Here is a 22,162-nt window from a genome sequence, read left to right as displayed (position 1 = left end):
GTCATTAACCCCGGGTTGTTGCCTGACCCATTCTGCTCTATTCTTGTGTCTTAATGTTACACATATCATTTTTCTTTAAATTGCTCACTGCGTCATCTTCAATTTAGGCTGAACCCTCTTTGTAAGCCTCCAGGTTTCTGCTCCGTAGGCAAGCACCGGCAAGATGCAGCTGTTACATACCTTCCTCTTGAGGGTTAGTGGCAGATTACCATTCATAATTTGAGAATGCTTGCCGAATGTGATCCACCCCATCCTTATTCTTTTAGTTATTTCACTCTCGTGGTGCAGCTCTGTGGTTACTACCTGTCCTAAGTACACATATTTCTCCACAACTTCAAGCGTCTCTCCACCTATCGCAAAATGCTGTTTACTGCCGAGACTGCGGTCCATTACTTTAATTTTGTACATAATAATTTTCAGACCTACTCTTCCGCTTTTAGTGTCCAGTTCAGTAATCATGAACTACAATTCATCTCTTAAGTTACTCATCATGGCAATGTCATCAGCGAATTGCAGGTTACTATACTCTTCATTAACGCTTACCCCTATAACTCTTCCTAATCTAGGGCCCTAAAAACCACCTGTAAACACGCGGTCATTAGCATTGTAGAGATCGTGTCTCCCTTCCTTACACCCTTCATAATTGGGATTCTTAATTTTTTTTTAAGCAGAACTATGGTGGCTGTGGATCCCCTGTAGATTTCTTCCAGTATGTTTATGTAAGGCTGAAGATCACCTGATTACGTAGTGTCTGGATCACTGCTGATGTCTCGACTGAGTCAAACGCGTTCTCATAATCTAAAAAAGCTACGTATAGGGGGTGGTTGTATTCAGCACATTTCTCAATTACCTGATTGATATATGGATATGGCCTGTTGTAGGGTAGCCGGTACAAAATCCTGTTTGGTCCTTTGGTTGATTAAACTCTAATGTCGCCCTCATTTTATTAGCAATTATTTTTGTAAATAGTTTTTTAGAGAACGTACAGTAAGCTGAAAGGCCTGTAATTTTCAAGTCCGTGATGTCTCATTTAAAATGATGTAGGCGTTTTTCCAAGAATCTGGTAATAGTTTTGTCAAGACACACTTCATATATAAGGCGGCCAGTATTTCTAACACGATTTTTCCGCCATCTTCAAGCAGGTGCGTTGTAACGTTATCCTCACCCGCGGCTTTGCCTCTTTGTATTTCGTCTAGGGTTTTCTTTACCTCCCCTGTCGTTATTGCAAGGATCTCCGATTCCTCTGGGCTTTTACTGCTTCTAACGATATCATCCTCGTTGTTTCGGCTTCTTTACAGCTCTCTGTATAACTCCTTCACCACCTCAACTATCCTATACATATTAATTATATGACATTGCGTTTCTCTTCTCTTGATACACACATCAGATTTTTGCACATGCACAAGTTTGCCTTAAAACCTTTAGGATTTTGCCGCTTCTTACAGCCTGCTAAATTCTTTCCATGTTATACCTTCCGATGTTGGCTACTTTACGCCTATTGATTAACTTCGATATCTACAGTAGCTCTATTTTGTCGGATAAACTAGAGGCTTTCATGGTTTGTCGTCTCTTAATGAGATTAATGATGGCTTCCAAATCCGCGGCATATCGGGCAATGAACATGCCTATGAAGCTTCTCAATATGCCCACGAAAACCTCGTGCAAGAACCAATCCCAGTCTTAAGAAGTGAAGCAGTCATGAAAACACGATAGATTGCTAATGAAGATGCAAAATCTGTGTGTCTGTCAATTCCCTATCAAAACTGTCAGTTCTCTGTGGCATATACGCGCATACCGCGACCAGCGGTATGCCGGTATGTCACATACCGGCATACCGCTGGTCGCGGTATGCGCGTATATGCCACACATGTCTGGAACAAATGCTCTTACCACGTGCGAGACTGGGTTTCAAGATTTTGACGAACTTCAGCGACTTTTAGCGTATCTATCTATCTATCTATCTATCTATCTATCTATCTATCTATCTATCTATCTATCTATCTATCTATCTATCTATCTATCTATCTATCTATCTATCTATCTATCTATCTATCTATCTATCTATCTATCTATCTATCTATCTATCTATCTATCTATCTATCTATCTATCTATCTATCTATCTATCTATCTAACTGGACGTAGTGTAATTAACCTCCCTACCTTTCTTATATTACCTCTTTCTTTCTCGCAAAGTGCCTCGGTTCACTATGAAGTACTTCGCAACTAAAATCTACGGAGACATGACATAAAACTGTACCCGTGCAGTGATATTCATCGAATAAGCAATTGCTTGTGCCAGGTACAATACTACACGTCACAAATTTGTATTTTAAAAGAATGTCCTATCTACATGGCTCATTAGGTTATAAACAGGCTCTGTGTTTGGTAAAAGAACGACCCTCAAGGGCAAAACAAAGGATGGGGAAAAGGTCACCGCTCTTTCACTGTCTAAAATATAACCAAATCTTTGGTTTGTCATGTGCTGTCTACCACTTCATACCAAAATCGAGTTCAGCGATATGCCACAGCTCATGCTATGATCAAATAAGCCAATGTCATTCCAATATTCTTCACTTGTGAGCAAATGAACGTTTTCATAATTATGCCATTGTTTAATTTTTTTTTGCTGCTGCACTCCTTTGGCAGGGCAGGCTGAATCCTCTAACAGTGACGACAAATGCAAAAATAGGAAAGAAGGCATTGCGTATTGGACTGTGCACTCTCAACTCATGCACAGAGGAGGAAGTCAAGTTCTTAGCAGCTGGAGGTAAAGTAGTGATGTACGCTTTCAAGTGCATTTTGTTCCACTATTGAACCTTAGTAAAAAACTGGTGATGCTATTTCACATTTTATTTGGGGAGTCGCAAATATTGTTCTTCTAACAACCTCTACAGTTTTCAAGCAATATGGCGCAAACACAACGGTTACCGGCTGCCGGACAGACGATCCAAAGAAACTGAGTAAACTTCAATATGCTTCAATGTGAGTACTAGATCGACGCATCAAAGCTTGTTAAGAACGAACGAAAAGGTGTGGTGATTGCTAGCTTACATACAGCTGACTGTCAAAGTGCACCTTCTTCGTCAATTGAGCTTTCTGGCGGTAAAACGCTATCGTTGTGAAGGTTGTAACTGTAGATCAGTTTCAGAGAAATTAGCTGTACGGTCGCGACATTGCAACGAATCAACGTTGTTCCGCGGGTGATTGATTCAATAATTTTTGTTCGTCTCCCAGAACGGTCCTGTTCAGACGTAACCAAATTTGGCACATATTCAAATAATTTCTTATTCAGGAGCATATGTCGACACAACATCAAGACCCCATTCGATTATTGCTGAGCGCCTGTGGCAGACCACTAGCACGATGAAACGCAGCTGATAACAGTTGCGCAGTTGCTATCGATTGGCAAAAACAAGTGTCTGACTCATTCCTGTTTCTTCACGCTCGTGCTCTGCTCCTTTATGCCTCGATGTTGTTTCTACATCATGTCCCTGAAATATAAGTGAACTGGGCGAGTGTAAAATCAAATCATAAACTACAGTAACACAAGTCGGGCAGGTGGATCAAGCAAAATGGGGTTGTCAGGAGGTAAGATTCTGATTTCGTTTAAAATACAAACATTTACCGCAGTAATGATACAAAGAAGGCAGTGAAAAAGATTTTGTTTATTATGGCGCTGACAACTCCAACTGCTCGCGATAATCACACCAAGCAAATCGTAAAAACTGCTTGTGCAAGATTATTTTGAGTAGCTGTTATCATGCTTTCGTTTAATATACTGTCAATTTAAGAATCCAAAACCTGTATATGTTATCAGAGCAGTGAAAAAGGATTAGTTCAGTCATGATGATTTTGAACACGTACTAATATAAAAAGACCCCCCCAACCCATGCATTTGTTTTTGCCGATCGTGGGTGTTTTCTTGTCACCGCGTGCTCAAAAAGTAACGCGTGTTACGTGTGTGTATTCGATAATCATTGTTTCACTCTTCGCTTCATGAACAACCTCGACTTCCATAGAATGGTACTCGTAGGATGCTTCACACTGTTGGAAGGTTAAGCTACATATAATGAACAAAATATTGTCCTTTTTTGTCTCATTGATGTTTATTTTTTCTTTATTTGTATTTCAGATATTACTTGAGCGTTCTTGGACTACTTCTTATTATAGGGACGCTTATTGAATGGATCGTGATCTCGCTCCCGGCACCGGACATGGAAGCCAGTCTGTGTTTGTATCATGTAGACTCCTACGCTTCAAATTTTATAGAGTCAGCGTGTCATACCTCTACCTTATTTCGCGAGTTACAAAATACTATAGGGTATGAGACGCAATAATTTTTTTTGTTAAATGAACAACTGACCGTAAGATTGGGTTGAGCATGCTGCAGTGAATCTTTCAGAATCGCAATTTGTTATTGTAGCAAAATTAAATAAACAAAAAATATCTGCAAATGTGTAGAAAACTACACCCTATTGCACAAAACTGTGGTTTGTCTAAACAAAAAATTATTTTCCCCTAGAAGAGAAACAGTGAAGCAAGCGTTTTAAACGGGAAGAGTCAAAGATATCTTGACCAGTAGCTGAAACATGCAGAATAAAAAACAAGCATGCGTAAGAAACAAGCATGCCTTGGCAAAAAGAAACATCTTGACAGTTCGACAGTCAGGTATACATTACGTTACCATAAGAGACATCATGCTTTAGGCTAATAAAGGACACTAAAATCAAATAACAATTTAGGTCAGAGTGAAAGCATAATGTACGATAACGTCTACAACGACAAAATTATCAAAAGCAGTGCCCTACTTACTGCGAAATCAAGATAAATGCACGAGAAAGCATGCGCTACGAAAATAAATTCACACAAGGATCCCAGTTACGTCAAAAGCACCACCTACCAATAATCACTAGTAATCAAACTAGCCGCCTTAAGTAAAGAACTTTCCGTGAATCAAGAGACGTATCGAATTGCTGCTTGTTCCTGTATGTCTGGTTCATCGAAAAAATAAGCACCGGAGGTGACTATGGGGAATGGCGCAAGTGGTTATAAAGTTCAATTTTTGCCGGTTAAACTGGACAGGCAGTACCATCTGGTTGGGCCCAGTCGAACCACTCACGTCTACCATCTCGCAGGCCATGGTCGGAAATCGTTCGATGTTCGTTGTTGCTGCTGTGGCTCCCGCTACTTCAGTTCGGCTGCAGGTAGTTTCGTCGTCACCACAGTGAAGCTGGGCAACGCTGTGTACGCAAACAGTGATGTGAGAGGTTCCACTTGAGGCGGGTAACTTGAAGTGTAATAACGCGATGCGGACCACTAAAACGTGATTTTATTTCAAAATCAGCTCTCCCTTGGCACAAAAGTAGCACTACGAGGTTTCTGGACCGCTATTTCCGCAATGAATATCGACTTAGGATTTGCTACTAGTGTTTCTTCAAAGGCGCAAGTGGCTTGTTAGAGATGGGTCGAAAAAACGCAACTGAATATTCGACAGGGTGAGGACATATCTGGTGCTGCAAAAATATTGTTGTCTCTTCTACCTCTATATGTAATAATAAAGAACTATAAAGATGACTTTAAGAACTAGTTGATATGTGGTATATATAGCTATCCTGTCGCGAGCATGTCAGAACGCAGAGTGTTGAAAAAAAAAGCGCCTGAATATATTAGAGATATGAGCAATGCAATATTTGTAGGCCAGCTCAAAGTTGTTTTATGTGGCAGAAGACATATTAACATAACTGGAGACAATAGTTCAGTCAGTAACCCTAAAAATAAATGGATAAATGTTAAATCAGTGATGATAGGTGACACAAATAGAGATATGGGGTTCGGGTCATGCTACCAATTGACAGATGCATAAGCGATGACGTAAAAAATGGAGACAAGTACTGGAATTTAAGCATGCAATTTACGTTCACATGTGAAAAAAAGCCGGTTGTGTATTCGAGCAGCTTAAAATGCTTCGCCACTGCGAATACAGATGGCTCGCAATGTTGTGTTGCTTGTGAATAAAGCCTTTCACGGGATTTTTAAGGCGTCATAATGAAAGCTTGATAAGCAAGCCTAGTCTTGCTAACAATCAAAGCCGACTAAACTATTAGAGTTTTTTTTTTATTCCATCTACCAGTGGTATAGGAATAAGGCCGATATTGTCCTTTCTTTCTTAACCAAACACTATGCATGATAAGGTGCTGACGAATTGGCGAAAATGCGAACATAGCTTGACACGCATTATTGATGAAAACGGCCACGGTGCAGAAGGGTGTTGAAGGGTCAGATGGTACATGGTATCTGAGGGGAACAGCGCAAAAGTGGGACAGACGAAAGAATGAACACACAACACAACCACTGACGAAGAATTGTGTGTAAAATAGTTAGACCGGAAAATGTACAACTGATAACAGGAAACAAAAATAAAGCCATCACGTGCACCTGAAGGTGAAAATGAAAACGAATCCGCCATGAGTCGAAATGTCCAAGTTGCAGATTCGTTTTGCTTTTCACCTTTGTGTGCACGTGATGGGTTTATTCTTGTTTTCTGTTTTAGGTTTTATATTTTCCGGTGTAATAACTTTACTCACAGTTGTTCGTCAGGGCTTGCGTTGTGTGTTAGTTCTTTGTCCATCGCGCTTTTGCGCTCTTCCCGCAAAGTATGACGGTCAAAGTGGCCTAGCAGGTAAGGTGTCTTGCTTCAAAGCCTAAAGGGGTGGGTACGACGTAAGGCGACAGCAGCTGTACTTTCAAAACGCAAGCACACCCATATGCTTATTTTTAGAAACATCGAAGAAGTCGAAGTCTCCAGATCCGCACTCTGACGTACCGCATACGTCACGCCTTGGAGACGTCGAACTCCCAAAATTTTAAAAACATTACTCATGTGGCCGTTCGTGACTTGTCACAGCAGTGATACTGTAACTGCTGAATCGCATATCTGTGTTTGTAACATTCTTCTTAACCCACTGTACGCCCTTTTTCTCCTCCCCTCTCTATTTTTTCTTGATACTTGCAGTGCGCGTATGGTTGCCACTGAGATGGTTCATGTATTTCTCTGCAATCAGCAACACAAAACGCCTCCTGAAGACCACAGCTAGGAAAGATAACCAGAACCTGGTGTTCCTCAGTGGCTTCAAGGTTTTCCTCATCTTCTGGGTTATCTATGCACACTGCTACGTCTTAATACAACCAGAATTTGCACGTAAGTGAATAGTATTCATATTTTCACTACGCGCTCTAAGAACTTCAATGCCTCCATGGTAACTTAGCAGGCACGGTGCCATGCTCGTAAGCTCACGGACATGGACTTAATCCCTTTCAACAGCAGTCACAGAAATCCCCAACACCCACGGGTATTAGCACTGGAGCACCTGGGATAAAAGGGAACACACCCCCTCCCCTCCTGTTGGAAGACCTTAATTATTCATCTTTCTTCTTTTCCTTCCTTCCTTGAAGTTAGTGTATATACACGCGCAAATACACATAAAGTATGGGTAACACCACCTACTGCCTTTAAAATACTTTGTGGCTACGCTCCTGGATATACTAATGGTCATCATTTACCAGTAACGTAGCCACCAAGCCTCTCAAATGTTGGGGAAAAGAAATAGTTACGACGTGTGCATGACTAAACTTTTAAAAAAGAATTTAAAAGCCAGATTTCGGCCGATAATGGGAGTCCCAATGTGCAGCAAGCAGGCGTCCAGCGTGCCAGCGTCCCAGTGTCCAGCACCACACCAGTCTAGTAATCAGGTATGGCGCTGGGACATATTCACAATATATATATATATATATATATATATATATATATATATATATTACAAATACTGCTGGCCCTGCCGTATCTGGGTCCAAGGAGGAGTGGGTACATAACTGTCAGTGAGATTAATGAAAAACCATCAATAAAGGTACAAAAGTTACGAAAATTCGCAACATGAATGAGGAATGTCTTAAATATATAGCAATACAAAAATATAATTCGCAGCACCAATGACGAACATAAATAAGATATAGCAGCATTTTAAAAAAATCAAGAGATAGATTATTGACGAGATGGGCGAACGATTGCATTAACCACTTCTCCCGGTAACTTGTTCCACAATGATAGACAATGAGGAAATAATGAATACTTATGTACGTTGAGGTGATTGAATGGTGGTTTAACTCTTTTCTTGTGATGAATACGATCAAAGCGCACGGGCGGGAGGTTATGTAACGTTGGGGTGGTATTTTGAAGTGACCATGGTTTAGACGAGAAACTATTGTATGATGAGTGAGTGTATTGAGCTTATATATATATATATATATATATATATATATATATATATATATATATATATATATATAATTATATATATATATATATATATATATATATATATATATATATATATATATATATATATATATATATATATATAGTAACGGGGTTTATTTGCAGAACAGAACGCAGAAAGCGAAGCAGTCAGCAGCGTCCGGCCAAGCGCAGCAAGCACGAGCTTATGCTGAAGGCGATGCCCCTGAGGCGCCGAGAAATGCCGCTGAAGCTCCTCTTCTTCACTACAATCGCCCTCCGCACAAAAAGACGCCATACTCGCGGATTAGGGAGAAGAAACGACTAATGGGTCATAATATGGCTTGAGACGAGAGACGAGGACAGTGTCGCGGCCGCAGCAGCGTAGGTCTGTGGATGGGATGACGGGCTCCACGATATAGTTGACGAGTGACGTTCGCTCTACAACGTGGTATGGCCCGATGTATTTGGGAAGAAGTTTTTCGGAGCGGCCAGGTGTGGTAGCAGGTGCCCGAAGCCATACCAATGAACCAGGTGGAAAGTTTGGAGCCGAACGGTCCCCAGTCTGGCGGGATTGCTGCTGCCACTGGTCCTCGGTAGAAAAAGAGCGGGCAAGCTGGCGGCATTCTTCAGCATGTCGGGCAGCTTCGGACAGAGTTGTACTTTCGGACTCGTAAGGTTTATATGGAAGAATAGTGTCTACTGTACTTGAAGGTTCTCGTCCGTACAGAAGAAAGTATGGCGAAAACCGAGTAGTAGCTTGTACGGCAGTATTATACGCGTAGGTGACGAACGGGAGAACTTGGTCCCAATTTGAATGATCAGAGGCGACGTACATCGACCGCATATTGCCAAAAGTACGGTTGAAGCGCTCCGTCATGCCATTCGTTTGAGGGTGGTACGCTGTACTTGTGCGGTGCACGATTCGGCATTCGTTGAGCAATGCCTTCAAGGCGTCAGAAAGGAAGGCACGGCCTCTGTCACTTAAGAGCTCGCGAGGGGCACCATGACGCAGAATGAAACGTTGCAACAGAAACGTTCCAACGTCACGGGCTGTGGCAGTCGGCAGCGCAGCTGTTTCGGAATAGCGTGTCAGATGGTCTATCGCAACAATAATCCAGCGATTACCAGCTAGAGTTGATGGTAGTGGTCCGTAAATGTCAATGCCGACGCGATCAAAAGGTCGACTAGGACAAGGAAGAGGTTGTGACGGGTAGACTTGCCCGGGAGGTAACTTTTGTCGTTGGCACTGAGCACACGAGCGAATGAATTTTCGCACGTAGTTATACATGCCACGCCAATAAAATCTGAGTCGAAGCCTAGCGTATGTCTTGAAGAGGCCTGCATGGGCGAACTGTGGGTCCGCGTGAAAAGCTTCGCAGATAGCAGCTCGAAGATGGCGGGGTATCACAAGGAGACACTTGCGATTGTCAGAAAGGTAGTTGCGTCGATAAAGAAGATCATCCCTTAGGCAAAAGTTGCTAGCCTGGCGGTGGAGAGCGCGAGACGGCGAAGGAGTGAGAAGATCAGAAAGAATGCTTATGAGGCCACTGATCCAGGGATCCTTTCGTTGTTCCACCGTCATGTTGCGCAAGGCGGATGACGTAAGTGCAGGCTCGAGGGAAGAGAGGCAAACACCTTAATCCGATATGGGTGAGCGAGAAAGGGCGTCGGCGTCCGTGTGCTCACGACGGGATCTGTAAATAACGCGGATGTCGTATTCCTGAAGTTTGAGCGCCCAGCGAGCAAGTCGTCCGGAAGGGTCGTTAAGTGTGTATAGCCAAAAAAGGGCATGGTGGTCAGTGACGACGTCGAATGCGTGACCATACAGGTAGGGGCGAAATTTTCCAAGAGCCCAAATAATAGCTAAACACTCTTTCTCGGTCACGGAGTAGTTAGCCTCGGTTTTCGTCAAAGTTCGGCTTGCGTAGGCGACGACATATTCATCAAACCCTGCCTTTCGTTGCGCGAGCACAGCGTCAAATCCAACCCCGCTGGCATCAGTATGAACCACCGTGGGAGCGGCAGGATCGTAGTGGCGGAGGATGGGTGGTGAAGTCAGCAGGTGGCGTGATTTGGTGAATGCATCGTCGCATGCTGGTGACCAGGTGCAAAGGTCCTTGTCGCCGCTAAGAAGGTCCGTAAGGGGCGCACAAACGGAAGTAAAATTTCTAATAAAGCGTCGGAAGTATGACGACAAGCCGACAAAACTTCTAAGTTCCTTCAAGTTCTTTGGCTTCGGAAAATCGACGACTGCTCGAAGCTTGGCGGGGTCGGGAAGTATGCCGTCCCGCGAAACGACGTGGCCGAGAATGGTGAGCTGCCGGGCACCAAAGCGACACTTCTTGAGGTTGAGTTGAAGGCCGGCGTCGGTGAGACGTGTGAGGACGTGCTCTAGACGATTTAAATGGGTGTCTAAATCAGTGGAAAAGACAACTACGTCATCGAGGTAGCATAAGCATGTGTTCCACTTGAGGCCTCGTAAAATAGTGCCCATCATTCTTTCAAAAGTGGCTGGAGCGTTACAAAGGCCGAAAGGGATAACGGTAAATTCGTATAATCTATCAGGTGTGACAAATGCTGTTTTCGGTCGGTCAGATGCTTCCATAGGAACTTGCCAGTATCCAGACTGTAAATCGAGCAAAGAGAAGTGTTCTGCTCCCTGCAAACAGTCAAGGGCGTCGTCTATTCGCGATAACGGGTAAAATTTCTTACGGGTGATCTTGTTTAAACGTCGATAGTCCGCACAGAACCGAATGGAGCCGTCCTTCTTCTTAACAAGAACGACCGGTGATGCCCAGGGACTGTTGGAAGGCTGTACAATACCCCGCTGACCATGTCAGCAACCTGGTCGTCAATAACACGGCACTTCGACGCTGAGACTCGGTAGGAGCGCTGCCATAGAGGCGTATGGCTTCCTGTGTCAATCTTGTGTGATATGTTCGATGTGCGACTGAGGCCAGAAGCGTGGCTGTCAAAGGAAGTATGAAACTTTTGCAGCAGGTTCACTAACTGGCTTCGTTCTGAAGAAGACGTTGCGACATCGATGGAGTGGTGGAAAGCGTCAAGGAGTGACTGGTCAACAACCGAGTCAGAAATGAGTGTGCTGAGGTCCGAAGAAAGTAAACTAGATGGAGCGTCAAAAATGTGACGGGCGTCGATCGGATGTACGTGACCGGGACATTCACCATAGAATAAAGGTAAAGGCCCTTCTAGCGTATTGTACACGAGCGTCTTCGTGACGCCTTGGTGGAGAGTAAAGAGAGCAACGGGCAGTGGAGAACATTTGCGTTGAATGAACAAGACAGAGAGCGTAAATAAAACATCACCGTCGGAAATAGCGTCACACGACACAGTCACCAGCAGAGAAGAGCGCGGTGGTACGGTGGTGTCGTCGGAAACAAACAGTTTATAACACAGCAGGGAGGCTTCGACAGCGTCAACATCAGAAAGTGCAGATAGCTCAAGTTCAGCGCGACAGCAGTCAATGACGGCATTATTCTTCGCAAGGAAGTCCAAGCCGAGTATCATGTCATGGGAACACGAGGGCAGCACTACGAATTCGACGATATACACAATCCCTTCGATGACGACTCGTGTGGTACAGGCTGCGAGAGGTGTTACACTTTGTGCGTCAGCCGTTCTAAGAGCGAGGCCGGATAATGGCGTCAGAACTTTGCAGAGTTTGCAGCACAGGTTGATGGAAAGGACGGATAGAGCGGCTCTAGTGTCGACAAGCGCCATGACGACGATACCATCGACTGACACTTCAATGACGTTAGCTGGACAGGGGCGAGGACTTGTGCATGGCGACGGGGACGCAGTTCGTGCCTCGGGAACTGCGGTCGTTCGTTTTCCTGGTCGGTGGGTCCGGAACGGCGACGCATAAGGGAAAGCGAACGTCGACGTGGAGATGGGGAGCGGCGGGTTGGGCCGTGTGGAGGATCAGAAGAAAAGGAAGAGGAAGGAGGGCTTGAAGGCGTAGAAGAAAACTGAGGGTCGAAAGAGGGCATTCGTCGAATGTTCTGAGCAGCCTGGCGACGACGACAATAACGTGCCACGTGGCCAACACCGCCACGGTTGTCGTAGATCCGCCATTGGTCGGAGTAGACTCCGACTTGCGGCTGGGGGACAGAAAACTGCGGCCGATGTGGTATCGGCATAGGCGGCGGTGAACAGGTCGGCGGCGAAAAGGGCGGCGGTGAGTACATAGGCGCTGGCTGGAACGCAGGCTGTCGAGGTCGAGCAACGGCCTCGGCGTACGTGAGAGGTGCGGCGACTGGGGGCGGTTCACGGGCGGGAAGAAGAACTTGTGCGACCTGGTCTTGAATGAAGTCACGGAGTGTAGGCGTCAATCTGCGTGGTTGATCGGGTACGCAGGATATCAAAGAGAGCTGACGAGCGACCTCAGCGCGGATGAACTCTTGGATCTTGGAGAGAAGAGGGGCATGGTCTTCTCCTATGCCAAGGGTGGAAAGGCTGGACATAGAGTCGTCGAGCACCGAGGGACGTCGGGTGGAAAGACGTTGCCTGCGCAACTCGTCAAAACTCTGGCATAACTCGATCAGTTCAAGGACAGTGCGAGGACTCTTAGAAAGCAACATTTCGAAAGCATCGGGTTCAATGCACTTCATGATGTGCTTGATCTTAAGCTGCTCGGACATCGACTCGTTGACTCGCTTGCAAAGGTCCAGAACGTCCTCAACATAGCTTGTGAAATTCTCACCAAGCTGCTGGGACCGAGTATGTAAGCGTTGTTCGGCACGGCGTTTGCGTACCTCAGGCCGCCCGAAAACTTGTGTGAGGCTCGTTTTGAAGACCGACCCTGTAGGGAGTTCCGCTTCGTAGTTTATAAACCACAGCTTGGCCACGTCCGACAGGTAGAAGGAGACGTAGGCCAACTTGGCGGCGTCATCTCATTTGTTGTGAGTACTCACTCGCTCGTACATTGAAATCCAGTCGTCAACGTCCTTGCCCTCTGTGCCTGAGAAAACAGGGGGATCTCGCAGACGCAGAGAACCGGCGCAGAGAACAGTAGGCGGTGCCGGTGGAGGAGTTGGAGCGGCGCTTGCGTCGGTAGGCATAGTGGATGGTAAAATGCGATTCCGAAGCTCCAGGGTGATCGAAACCCAGCAGAATCCTCCACTTGTAACGGGGTTTATTTGCAGCGCAGAACGCAGAAAGCGAAGCAGTCAGCAGCGTCCGGCCAAGCGCAGCAAGCACAAGCTTATGCTGATGGCGATGCCAATCGTGAGGGTGAGGCGCTAACCTCCGAGCCACTTAAAAGCACGTGCTTTAACATTCAAATGGCAAGCTATCTATAAGTACCACTTACCGCTGCTGACGGGCATCTCTGGGGGAGCTATCGTGTTTTCAGCATTGCCAGCAAGATGGCGCAATGAGCGCGCGTAGCAACATCATCACGACGCGGCAGCCGCGCTCTTCCACGCGCACTTTGACTCGCAACGAGCAGGGGGTTGACGCTCACTCGCGTGCCCTTATTTCGCGGTAGGAAGGATCGTACGTCTTGGCTGGCGTTCGGCTTTTACCGGAACTATTGTCTTTCAGTTGCCGGGCGCACAAAGGCCACTGTAATTGTTGCACAGTTTACGTTTGCAAAAAGAGCGTTGTTTTCAGACACAGCGGAGTAACGATTGAGACGCTTAGTCGCATTCATCTGTACCTGAGAGCACATTTCATGCGTCATTTGTGCGTGAAAAAACGCGGGGTACGTGTCACACTGACAAAGGCTGGCCCACCAGCCGAAACGTATGTGATTAATAAAAGTGTTTCCTTGTTATTCGTGCTTTTTCGCTTCCGTTTATACTACGGAGCCAGTGCGCTTCCTTCCTTGCAACGTCTCTCTCTCTCTCTCTCTCTCTCTCTCTCTATATATATATATATATATATATATATATATATATATAGGGAGAGAGAGAGAGAGAGGCCAACCTGAGAATTTTGCCCTCCCCCCACAGCTCTGGCTGGGCCCCTGTCGTTTACCCAGTATAATCCGTCATAAACCAGTGGTAACTGTTGCTGGTAGTGTGTGTGATAGTACGGTAGCCCAAACACCAATCCCGTCCACAAGTGTTTAAGAACGCCAGGCCTCTACTGAAGGCGCTGCACAGTCACAGCGAAAGCTAAAAGAGCGGCCTTGCAGAGCCTTTCTAAAGACTCATTGGGCAACTGCTGCAGGCACACTTGCTTGGTACCCAATATGGCATTATAATAATAATTTCTGGTTTATAGGCCAGCATTCAATATGCCATTTTTTCCCTTGTGAGAAGCGTGGTATCCGCTAAACACTTGCTATGACTTTTTGGGCAATTCTCCATGCAGTGGCTGATGGCAAATACGAATTGTACCTGAAGTGGGTATGCGCAACAGTTAATAGGTGATCAAGAACACGTTTTTGTAAAGGGTTTGATCATTGGACGACCCACTCGTTACACAAATCACATTGTGTGACACGTGGTTGTCTTTTTCCTTTTCTAAAACACTTTATTACTCATAATATGCGATTTCCTTTTGACATCAAGCCTGCCTAAGGCAAGTTTGCAAAAAGTCCTAAGCACCGGCATGGCTCAGTGGTAGAATACTGTGCTAGCACGCAGCGGACCCGGGTTCGAGCTCCACTGTGTGCTTGGTACTAGGATTTTATTGTTATTTCGTGCGACAGTGGTTACGGATACTGGCAGCGGACAACCACGGCGCAACGCGTGACCGGATTTGTGATCTCATTACAACTTTCGCTGTAAAAAAATCAGGTGTGGAGGGAGAGTGTATTTATATATAGATTATTTTTACGTACAACTAAGCCAAAGGTTGCTTGCTGTGGCGAACGCAGTGTTCAGCTTGACAATAAACTAATTCTGAGAAGTTCATTCTGAAAATATTCCTGTACCAACTCGCAAAATTTCGAAGGTTTGTTGAAGTGATCAGGTTTCTTTTAGGATCGTTGTATGCCTTCAACCGATTACAAATGTATCACCCACTATTCTGCGTCGTCATCGGGCATGGCGTGAAGAACTATCGCATAATGCCTTGGAAATGAACAGAGGGTACTTCGTTTCTTCGCAAAATGACGAATATTGCCGTAGTAAGTGCTTCCCACCTTGACAAAATAACGAGTAATGGCGTATTGGATACTCGTATTACTAGCCCGAAGACAGCATACTATGGTTTATTGAAATGCCCCTCTTCCAGCTTTCGCTGTGGCTGTGTGGCGCTTTACACGCAGTCCTGGCGTTTTTTAGTTTTATCGATACAAACAAATTATTCTAAACCATAATATAGGTACGTAGCTCATTTATGGCTGTTGAGTACCAAATTATGCTGAATGCCCGAAGAAGTGCGCATTGAATTAGCAAATATATCAATCGACAGTATAAATGGCTAATTCACTAGCTTTGTTAATGACCTTTTCTTAAACATTTTGTGACAAATATCGGAAGTGTGAAAAAAAAAACGTAGTTCGTATGTGTTGCTTGCTTGGCGGAAATAGTTACGGACAGCACGCCACAACTAATTCCCTTGATCAAGTGGCATAGCGTTACGTGTCACGAGGTGCTTTTAATTTTTTGTGTTTATGTATGACAAACATGGCGAAGTGTACGCTAGAGGGGCTATCTTGTCACTAAGAAATGAGTGCTAGAAAAAAGTACCGAAGATACAAAAGATAAAAAAATGGAATATTAGGAAAAAGTCAAATCTTCGCCATCACGGCGAAGTCATGAATGCAATAGCAAGAAATCGGAATGTCATACGAAGAACCACAAGCAGTTCGAAACTTGCAGAGCACGCCGAAGCGCAACGAAGAATGCGAAAGAAAGACGCACACATATACACGGGAAGTTCCTCTGATATATGCATACGGCTAGCCATAAATGTTATATATAAGTAGGCCGCTGTTCCAGGCCGCTGTTAGTATACAGGTGGATGCAGGGCGCGTGGTAGAGCTGTCTAGCGAGTCATCGCTGGTTTGAATCCCCGGTCGGTTGCTTTGAATTTTTTTCTTTGATATATGTTTCTGCCTTTTTTTCCATATACACATAAGTATACATATACGGGACATGACGGCGACGACGAAAGTCTACCAGGAGTGTCCATATAATTGCTGTACAAATAATAGAAAAAATATTGAGAGGCATTTTACATGCATTAAAACTTTGACTTATAAATATCTCTAATTTGTTTTTATTGCACGGACATTAGCGTATGTAAACATATGTAACAAATCTGCAGGAGATCTGCAAGGGCTGGTGCAATCTATCAATTTCTTTCGCTTGATAATATTGCGTTCCAATAATCAGCTGATTATGACTGACTTGTCCTAGTTATACCATTGACGATCGGCATACGACACGTACGACATACATACGTTCGTTCTGGATTTATTATTAGACATTTTCCTCCTCCTCTTCTTTGTATTGATTTACCAGAATGGATATTAGGAGTCAATAAATGTCATTCTTTGATAATTGATTGATATGTCGGGTTTAACGTCCCAAAACCACTATATGATTATAAGAGACGCCGTAGTGGAGGGCTCCGGAAATTTAGACCACCTGGGGTTCTTTAACGTGCACCTAAATCTGAGCACACGGGCCTACAACATTTCCGCCTCCATCGGAAATGCAGCCGCCGCAGTCGGGATTCGAACCCGCGCCCTGCGGAATGTCATTCTTTCTTTCCACAAAAATCCATACAGTAACTTTTCCAGCATGTTAAAACCATAGAAAGGGCGCCTTTTCAATCTCTATGGTCTCAGCTGGACGAGTAAGCAACATGGCGTTGTGTGTAGTTGAGTAAACCGTGACTGTAACACCAATTTCGTCATTTTTTTTTGCAGGAACACCATTTATCTTTGTAGACCTGTCGGAGAAAGTACTTTTTCAATTGATGCTCAATGGCCTCCTCAGCGTGTCAACATTTTTGTTTTTAAGGTCAGCACAATCACAGGCATCAAATGCAGTGCTCATATTTTCTTTTTATTGAAGTTTCTGTGTGAGTGAGGGCATGTGTATTTTTTTTCTTCTGCAGTGGATTTGTGATGTCATATTTATTGCTCCAGTCCCGGGAAGTTGTTCGCAAGCAAAATCCTATAGCTGTTTACATCATTGCCGCTGTTCGTCGGTACGTCAGGTAAGAAACTTTCACTGGAAAAACTGAAATGTAGTTGAAAAATTTGTATGAAAACACCATTGCCTTCCCATAGTGAAAAGTTTAGTAGAAGCAAAAAATTTGTAGTTCCTGACGGTGTAGTTTCTTGTACTGTTGTAATGTCTAGCCCTGGTCAGAAATAAAAGTTTTTTTAGTGTAACTACGGCAGGAAGCCGTGGTGTTTGTACACACAGTTTGCTACAGGTTTATTAGCTATGGAAGAAATATGAGAGAATAAGCTTTCAAGCCACTGCTGCCAAACTATGCAGAGTTTAAGTAACACATGCCCCAAACGCCTCCGCGCGCCCAAAACAAAGCGTCATCGGTGACGTAGTACTTGCATGAGATGTAAACTAAAGGCGTAGTCTGCGTCGGGCAAGCCATTTTGCCATATACACCATAGGTCCATTAACTTGACTGTAATAATGTTGGGGGCTCTTACGAGCCAGAATCGCGATATAATTAAGATGTACGCCATTGTGAAGGGTCCTGAAATTTCGATCAACTGGTGTCCTTTAACGTGCACTAACGTCGCACAGTACATGGGCCTCTAGCATTTCGCCGCTATCGATAAGTGACCGCTGTGTTCGGGCTCAACGCCGTGATTTTCGGGTGTGTTGCCGAGCCCAAATCCAAAAAGAAAAAAAAAACCTTGGTGCTTGCAGATATGAAGGCCTCTATGAAGCAACCACTCTTTTCTGGAACCTAATGCGACATGTTTATTGACTAGCTGGTAATGGTAGTGAAAAACAAAATGCAGACCAGCGACAATAAAATGGCACGTAAAAGGACGACGGAAAAGATGAAAAACAAACTGAACATCGTCCTATCTCTTATTACGCTTGCTCTATCTTCTTTCTGTCATGCGTAAAGTCAGCCAGTGGCCACTATCCCAAACTCTCTGCTCTCTTAGTGAAAATAATGGCGTAGCCTAGCGATTATATTTTACAGCAAAGCCGTATGTGGCTAGACCAAAACAATAACAGTTTGTCCGGTGTGCGCGAAACCTCCTAACGCGCACTTGTCACAGATATTTAGAAAGTACCAGCAACAAATGTAATCGAAAGAAATTATTAGGGCGCAAAAGTATTTAATCAACGCAGTGGCACAGATATCAATATACTACTTGTAAATAACCTTTAATAATCTGAGGTTTCACGTCCCGAATTCACGATACAATAATGACAGTAAATTTCTTGATTTTGTGTTATTTAACGCATACCGAAATGGCACAGTGCGCATGCTTTTGGCGTTTCGCCTTCATTTCGCCTCCAGGTTGCGGGTTCGATCCCTACTGCCGTAGTCGAGATCGAATCCGCTACGTTAGGGTCAGCAGCCGAGGACCAGAACCACTGGTACACCGCTGATTTATTTATTTATTTATTTATTGATATGTGGGGTTTAACGTCCCAAAACCACCATATGATTATGAGAGACGCCGTAGTGAAGGGCTCCGGAAATTTAGATCACCTGGGGTTGTTTAACGGGCACCCAAATCTGACCACACGAGCCCACAACATTGCTAAAACTGTTGCTTAGGCGACTTGGCTCATAATGATTACATGATTATTTAGACTGATTTATCAGCGCAAAAAAGACGGAACTTTCAGAAAGACACACACACATACACACAGCGCTGTGTGGGTGTGTGTTTTTCTAAAAGTTCCGTCTTTTTTGCGCTGATAAATCAGCCTACAACATTTGCGCCTCCATCGGAAGTGCAGCCGCCAGAGCCGGGATTCTATCCCACGACCTGCGGATCAGCAGCCGAGTACCTTAGCCACTATATATACCACCATGGCTGTCCGTAAATAACCTTTCAAGATAATTGCACACGACGCTTGAAAAGTTGCTGGCAATAACATATTTCACCTTCTTTGGCAGCTGACGAACATCTGTTACATCTTGGTACTTAAAACCCAATGTCCATGCGATCGTCTGGGAGCTTTCGCTCTGCAAAAGCCGCAGAACAATAAGATTAAAAAGCGCTCGTGTTCATGTGTGATGTTGTCTTAGTTTTCAGTTCATGCTATTAGCCCCAAGAACGAACATTGGCGGTGGCGGTCGAGGTGAAGTGACGTCACGGCCAGGAATCGCTTGCCCCGCGACTGAATATCGCCTTTTTCTGCGCCTGCCATGTGCCCGCTCTCACGCATTAGGGTGGTGATAACTGCTCATTGTTGATAGATGATTGATACGTGGGGTTCAAAGTCTCATAACCACCATATGATTGTGAGAGACGTTGTAGCAGAGTGCGCCGGAAATTTTGACCACCTGGGGTTCTTCAACGTGCACCGAAATCTGAGCACACGGGCGTATACAGCATTCTCGTCTCCATCGGAAATGCAGCCGCCGCAGCCGGGATTCGATCCCGCAACCTGCGGGTCAGCTGCCGAGTACCTTAGCCACTAGATCACCGCGGCGGGGCTGGTGTACATTTCGGGGTTAGAGAAATACAAATAAAATTCGAATGTTTTCAAATTCACTTAGTGGATCGTGGTTTTTATGGAGATTATTCAGGTGATTTGAAAAAAGTAGCGCGTCTTGGTAAAAAATACGTTAGATGAATCTACCATAAAAATCTTTTGATAAATCCGGAATGTTGAAAAATGATACAATCCCACACAAAACACTCAGGAAAATGCTGAGATGTTGGTGTACTTGAATTCCGCAAATATTTCTTCTAAACCACTATTATGTGCCTGTATATTACCATTTTCATGAAGTACTGATCCGAGTAAATGCCGCGCCACAACCGGTAATAGTTAATTCACGTAGGAGCACTATTTACAACAATTATTTGCAAAGCACACGATTGAAAGTCGAAAATAGCGTTGCGAACGGTTTCGATAGGGCTCTCGGTGACTTGGCCCACGTAATAATTAAACAATCTTTGCCTCGGTGAGTCAGTGCCTCGTCTCGTACGTCATATCCACATAAAAGTTAATGAAGCTCGGCTGTAATCAAATGCAAAGAAAATCAATTTACGGGTGGGCTACCTAACCGGTACATAATACGAATGTAACAGCACTGTTGCTACGATGCTGAATGAAGTTTTCGCAATGAACCTCAGCTCTTTTCTAGTGAGATGAAGCCCCGAAACTACTTCGAAGGAAGCGTGAAACTACATGACGAGTGAGCAAGTACATAAAAAAAAACAAATACAACAGTTACGTTAGTATTCTCGGCCAAGCGATTTGCTTCGCGAGCCTCGATACTGCATGTTCTTTTTGTTTTTTTCTGCAACTGCATTGCGTAGAGCTTGGTACACAGGCAAAAAAAAAATATACGTGGCTTGATTGATGCACGTGTCCGAAACGAATAAAACTTTTGGATGTAAAAAAAAAAACATCATAGTTCTGAAAGGAACTGCTCGTTAACGTATATATGCTATCTTATCGGCAAAAACCACCACTTAAATACGGGAAAATGCTTTAGAATAACTTTATATCCAAGCACAAACACGCTCTTGCTCTTTACTCACGTCGCATTGTGGCTGCTGCGGCGAAAATTCGAACGCATCCTCGAATTCATCTGCGCGACAACACAAGCCTGATTTAAGTCCATAAGTTGGAGCACGGTACGCGTTGGTGAATTAACTGAACAAAGTTTTTGATCGTTTTACCAGGATCATTATCGATGCTGCTTGCATAATTGATCTGAAGTTTGAGTCAAGCGAAAAGCTGTCGGAAACAGCGGAACAGCGTACAGGGCAAGTGCATGTTTCGCAGGCGCACCACGGCAGGCGTCGAAGCATCCTTGCCGTGACGTCATCCAGGCATCCCGCCAGGCGGCGCCACCCCAACTTCTCAAGTTAATAGCAATCATTATGACATTCCTTCTAGCCCTAGCCACGACCCCACTACGAATTCTGAAGTAGTTATCGCACAGGAGAGCTCTGTGACCATCGGTGAATGCACAATGATCGCTTTTACGCGTGCACGTGTATGACTTGGGCTCTCTTCTCTTATTCTTTCGCTGCCCTGATTTTCCCAGTGTCAGAGTAGCATAGCAAATTAAATGCAACTTGGTTGGTCTGCTCACCATTAATTTGCATTGTATCTCTTGCGCGATTCATCTACGTCTTCCGTAGGATTATGTATTTGCCTTAATAACTGTCTCAGATCGCAATATGCATAAGTCAAACCAGGCTATCATTAGAATGCTGCAGCGGTGTAGACAGACCTCCACAGCATATAGCACCCTCTGCGTGTCATATCTTAATGGGTTATGTTGATCGATTAAGCATGTTATCAACAGCAATGAGCACTGCAAGAAGTGACAAACAAATGAAGAAGGGCGGTAGCATTGCTATATTATTTATTTAGAAAAGAAATAAATAAACAAGTAAAGGAATAAATTGAAAATTGACATTTACTGCCTATCGCGATGTAATCGTGCAGCACAAACGGCTAACATGTGAACGGAGGTCAGTAGGGGCAAGGGTGGAAGCGGTGGTGTAAAAAAAGGGGAGAGAGAGAAATAGAATATTCTGAGAGTTATTTTCATGTTGACAGAGAAGCGACATAACTATTCAAGCTTGATTTGTGCAGTGACTTCTTCAAGAGAGTTTGTCGTCCGATCCTGCTAATTGCAGCTGCTATATGTCACGCATAACAATCGAGGGGCAAGGTCTGACTGCTTGAGGAAGACACAGAGCGTTTTGTGAGCTGACACCCACGGGACAAGGAAAAAGGGGATAAATG

At 44.4% G+C, this 22,162-nt stretch overlaps 1 protein-coding gene across 2 annotated transcripts in view; it reads left to right on the top strand.

Moving 5' to 3' along the window:
* LOC119162145 (nose resistant to fluoxetine protein 6) overlaps nucleotides 1-22,162 on the top strand; it is a 46,404-nt gene that overhangs the window by 6,923 nt on the left and 17,319 nt on the right. The window contains exons 3-8 of one of the 2 annotated variants that reach the window (XM_075885059.1): nucleotides 2,648-2,768; nucleotides 2,896-2,983; nucleotides 4,134-4,225; nucleotides 7,014-7,199; nucleotides 17,146-17,239; nucleotides 17,337-17,438. In XM_075885059.1, the coding sequence (XP_075741174.1) occupies nucleotides 2,648-2,768; nucleotides 2,896-2,983; nucleotides 4,134-4,225; nucleotides 7,014-7,199; nucleotides 17,146-17,239; nucleotides 17,337-17,438 (683 nt within the window). Of the gene's footprint in view, nucleotides 1-2,647; nucleotides 2,769-2,895; nucleotides 2,984-4,133; nucleotides 4,232-7,013; nucleotides 7,200-17,145; nucleotides 17,240-17,336; nucleotides 17,439-22,162 lie in introns of both variants that reach the window. The other variant, XM_075885058.1, reaches the window with a different exon arrangement.

This window comes from Rhipicephalus microplus, unplaced genomic scaffold (genome assembly GCF_043290135.1).
Source record: "Rhipicephalus microplus isolate Deutch F79 unplaced genomic scaffold, USDA_Rmic scaffold_65, whole genome shotgun sequence".
Lineage (NCBI taxonomy): Eukaryota > Metazoa > Arthropoda > Arachnida > Ixodida > Ixodidae > Rhipicephalus > Rhipicephalus microplus.
This window is presented reverse-complemented; position numbering and strand designations above follow the sequence as displayed.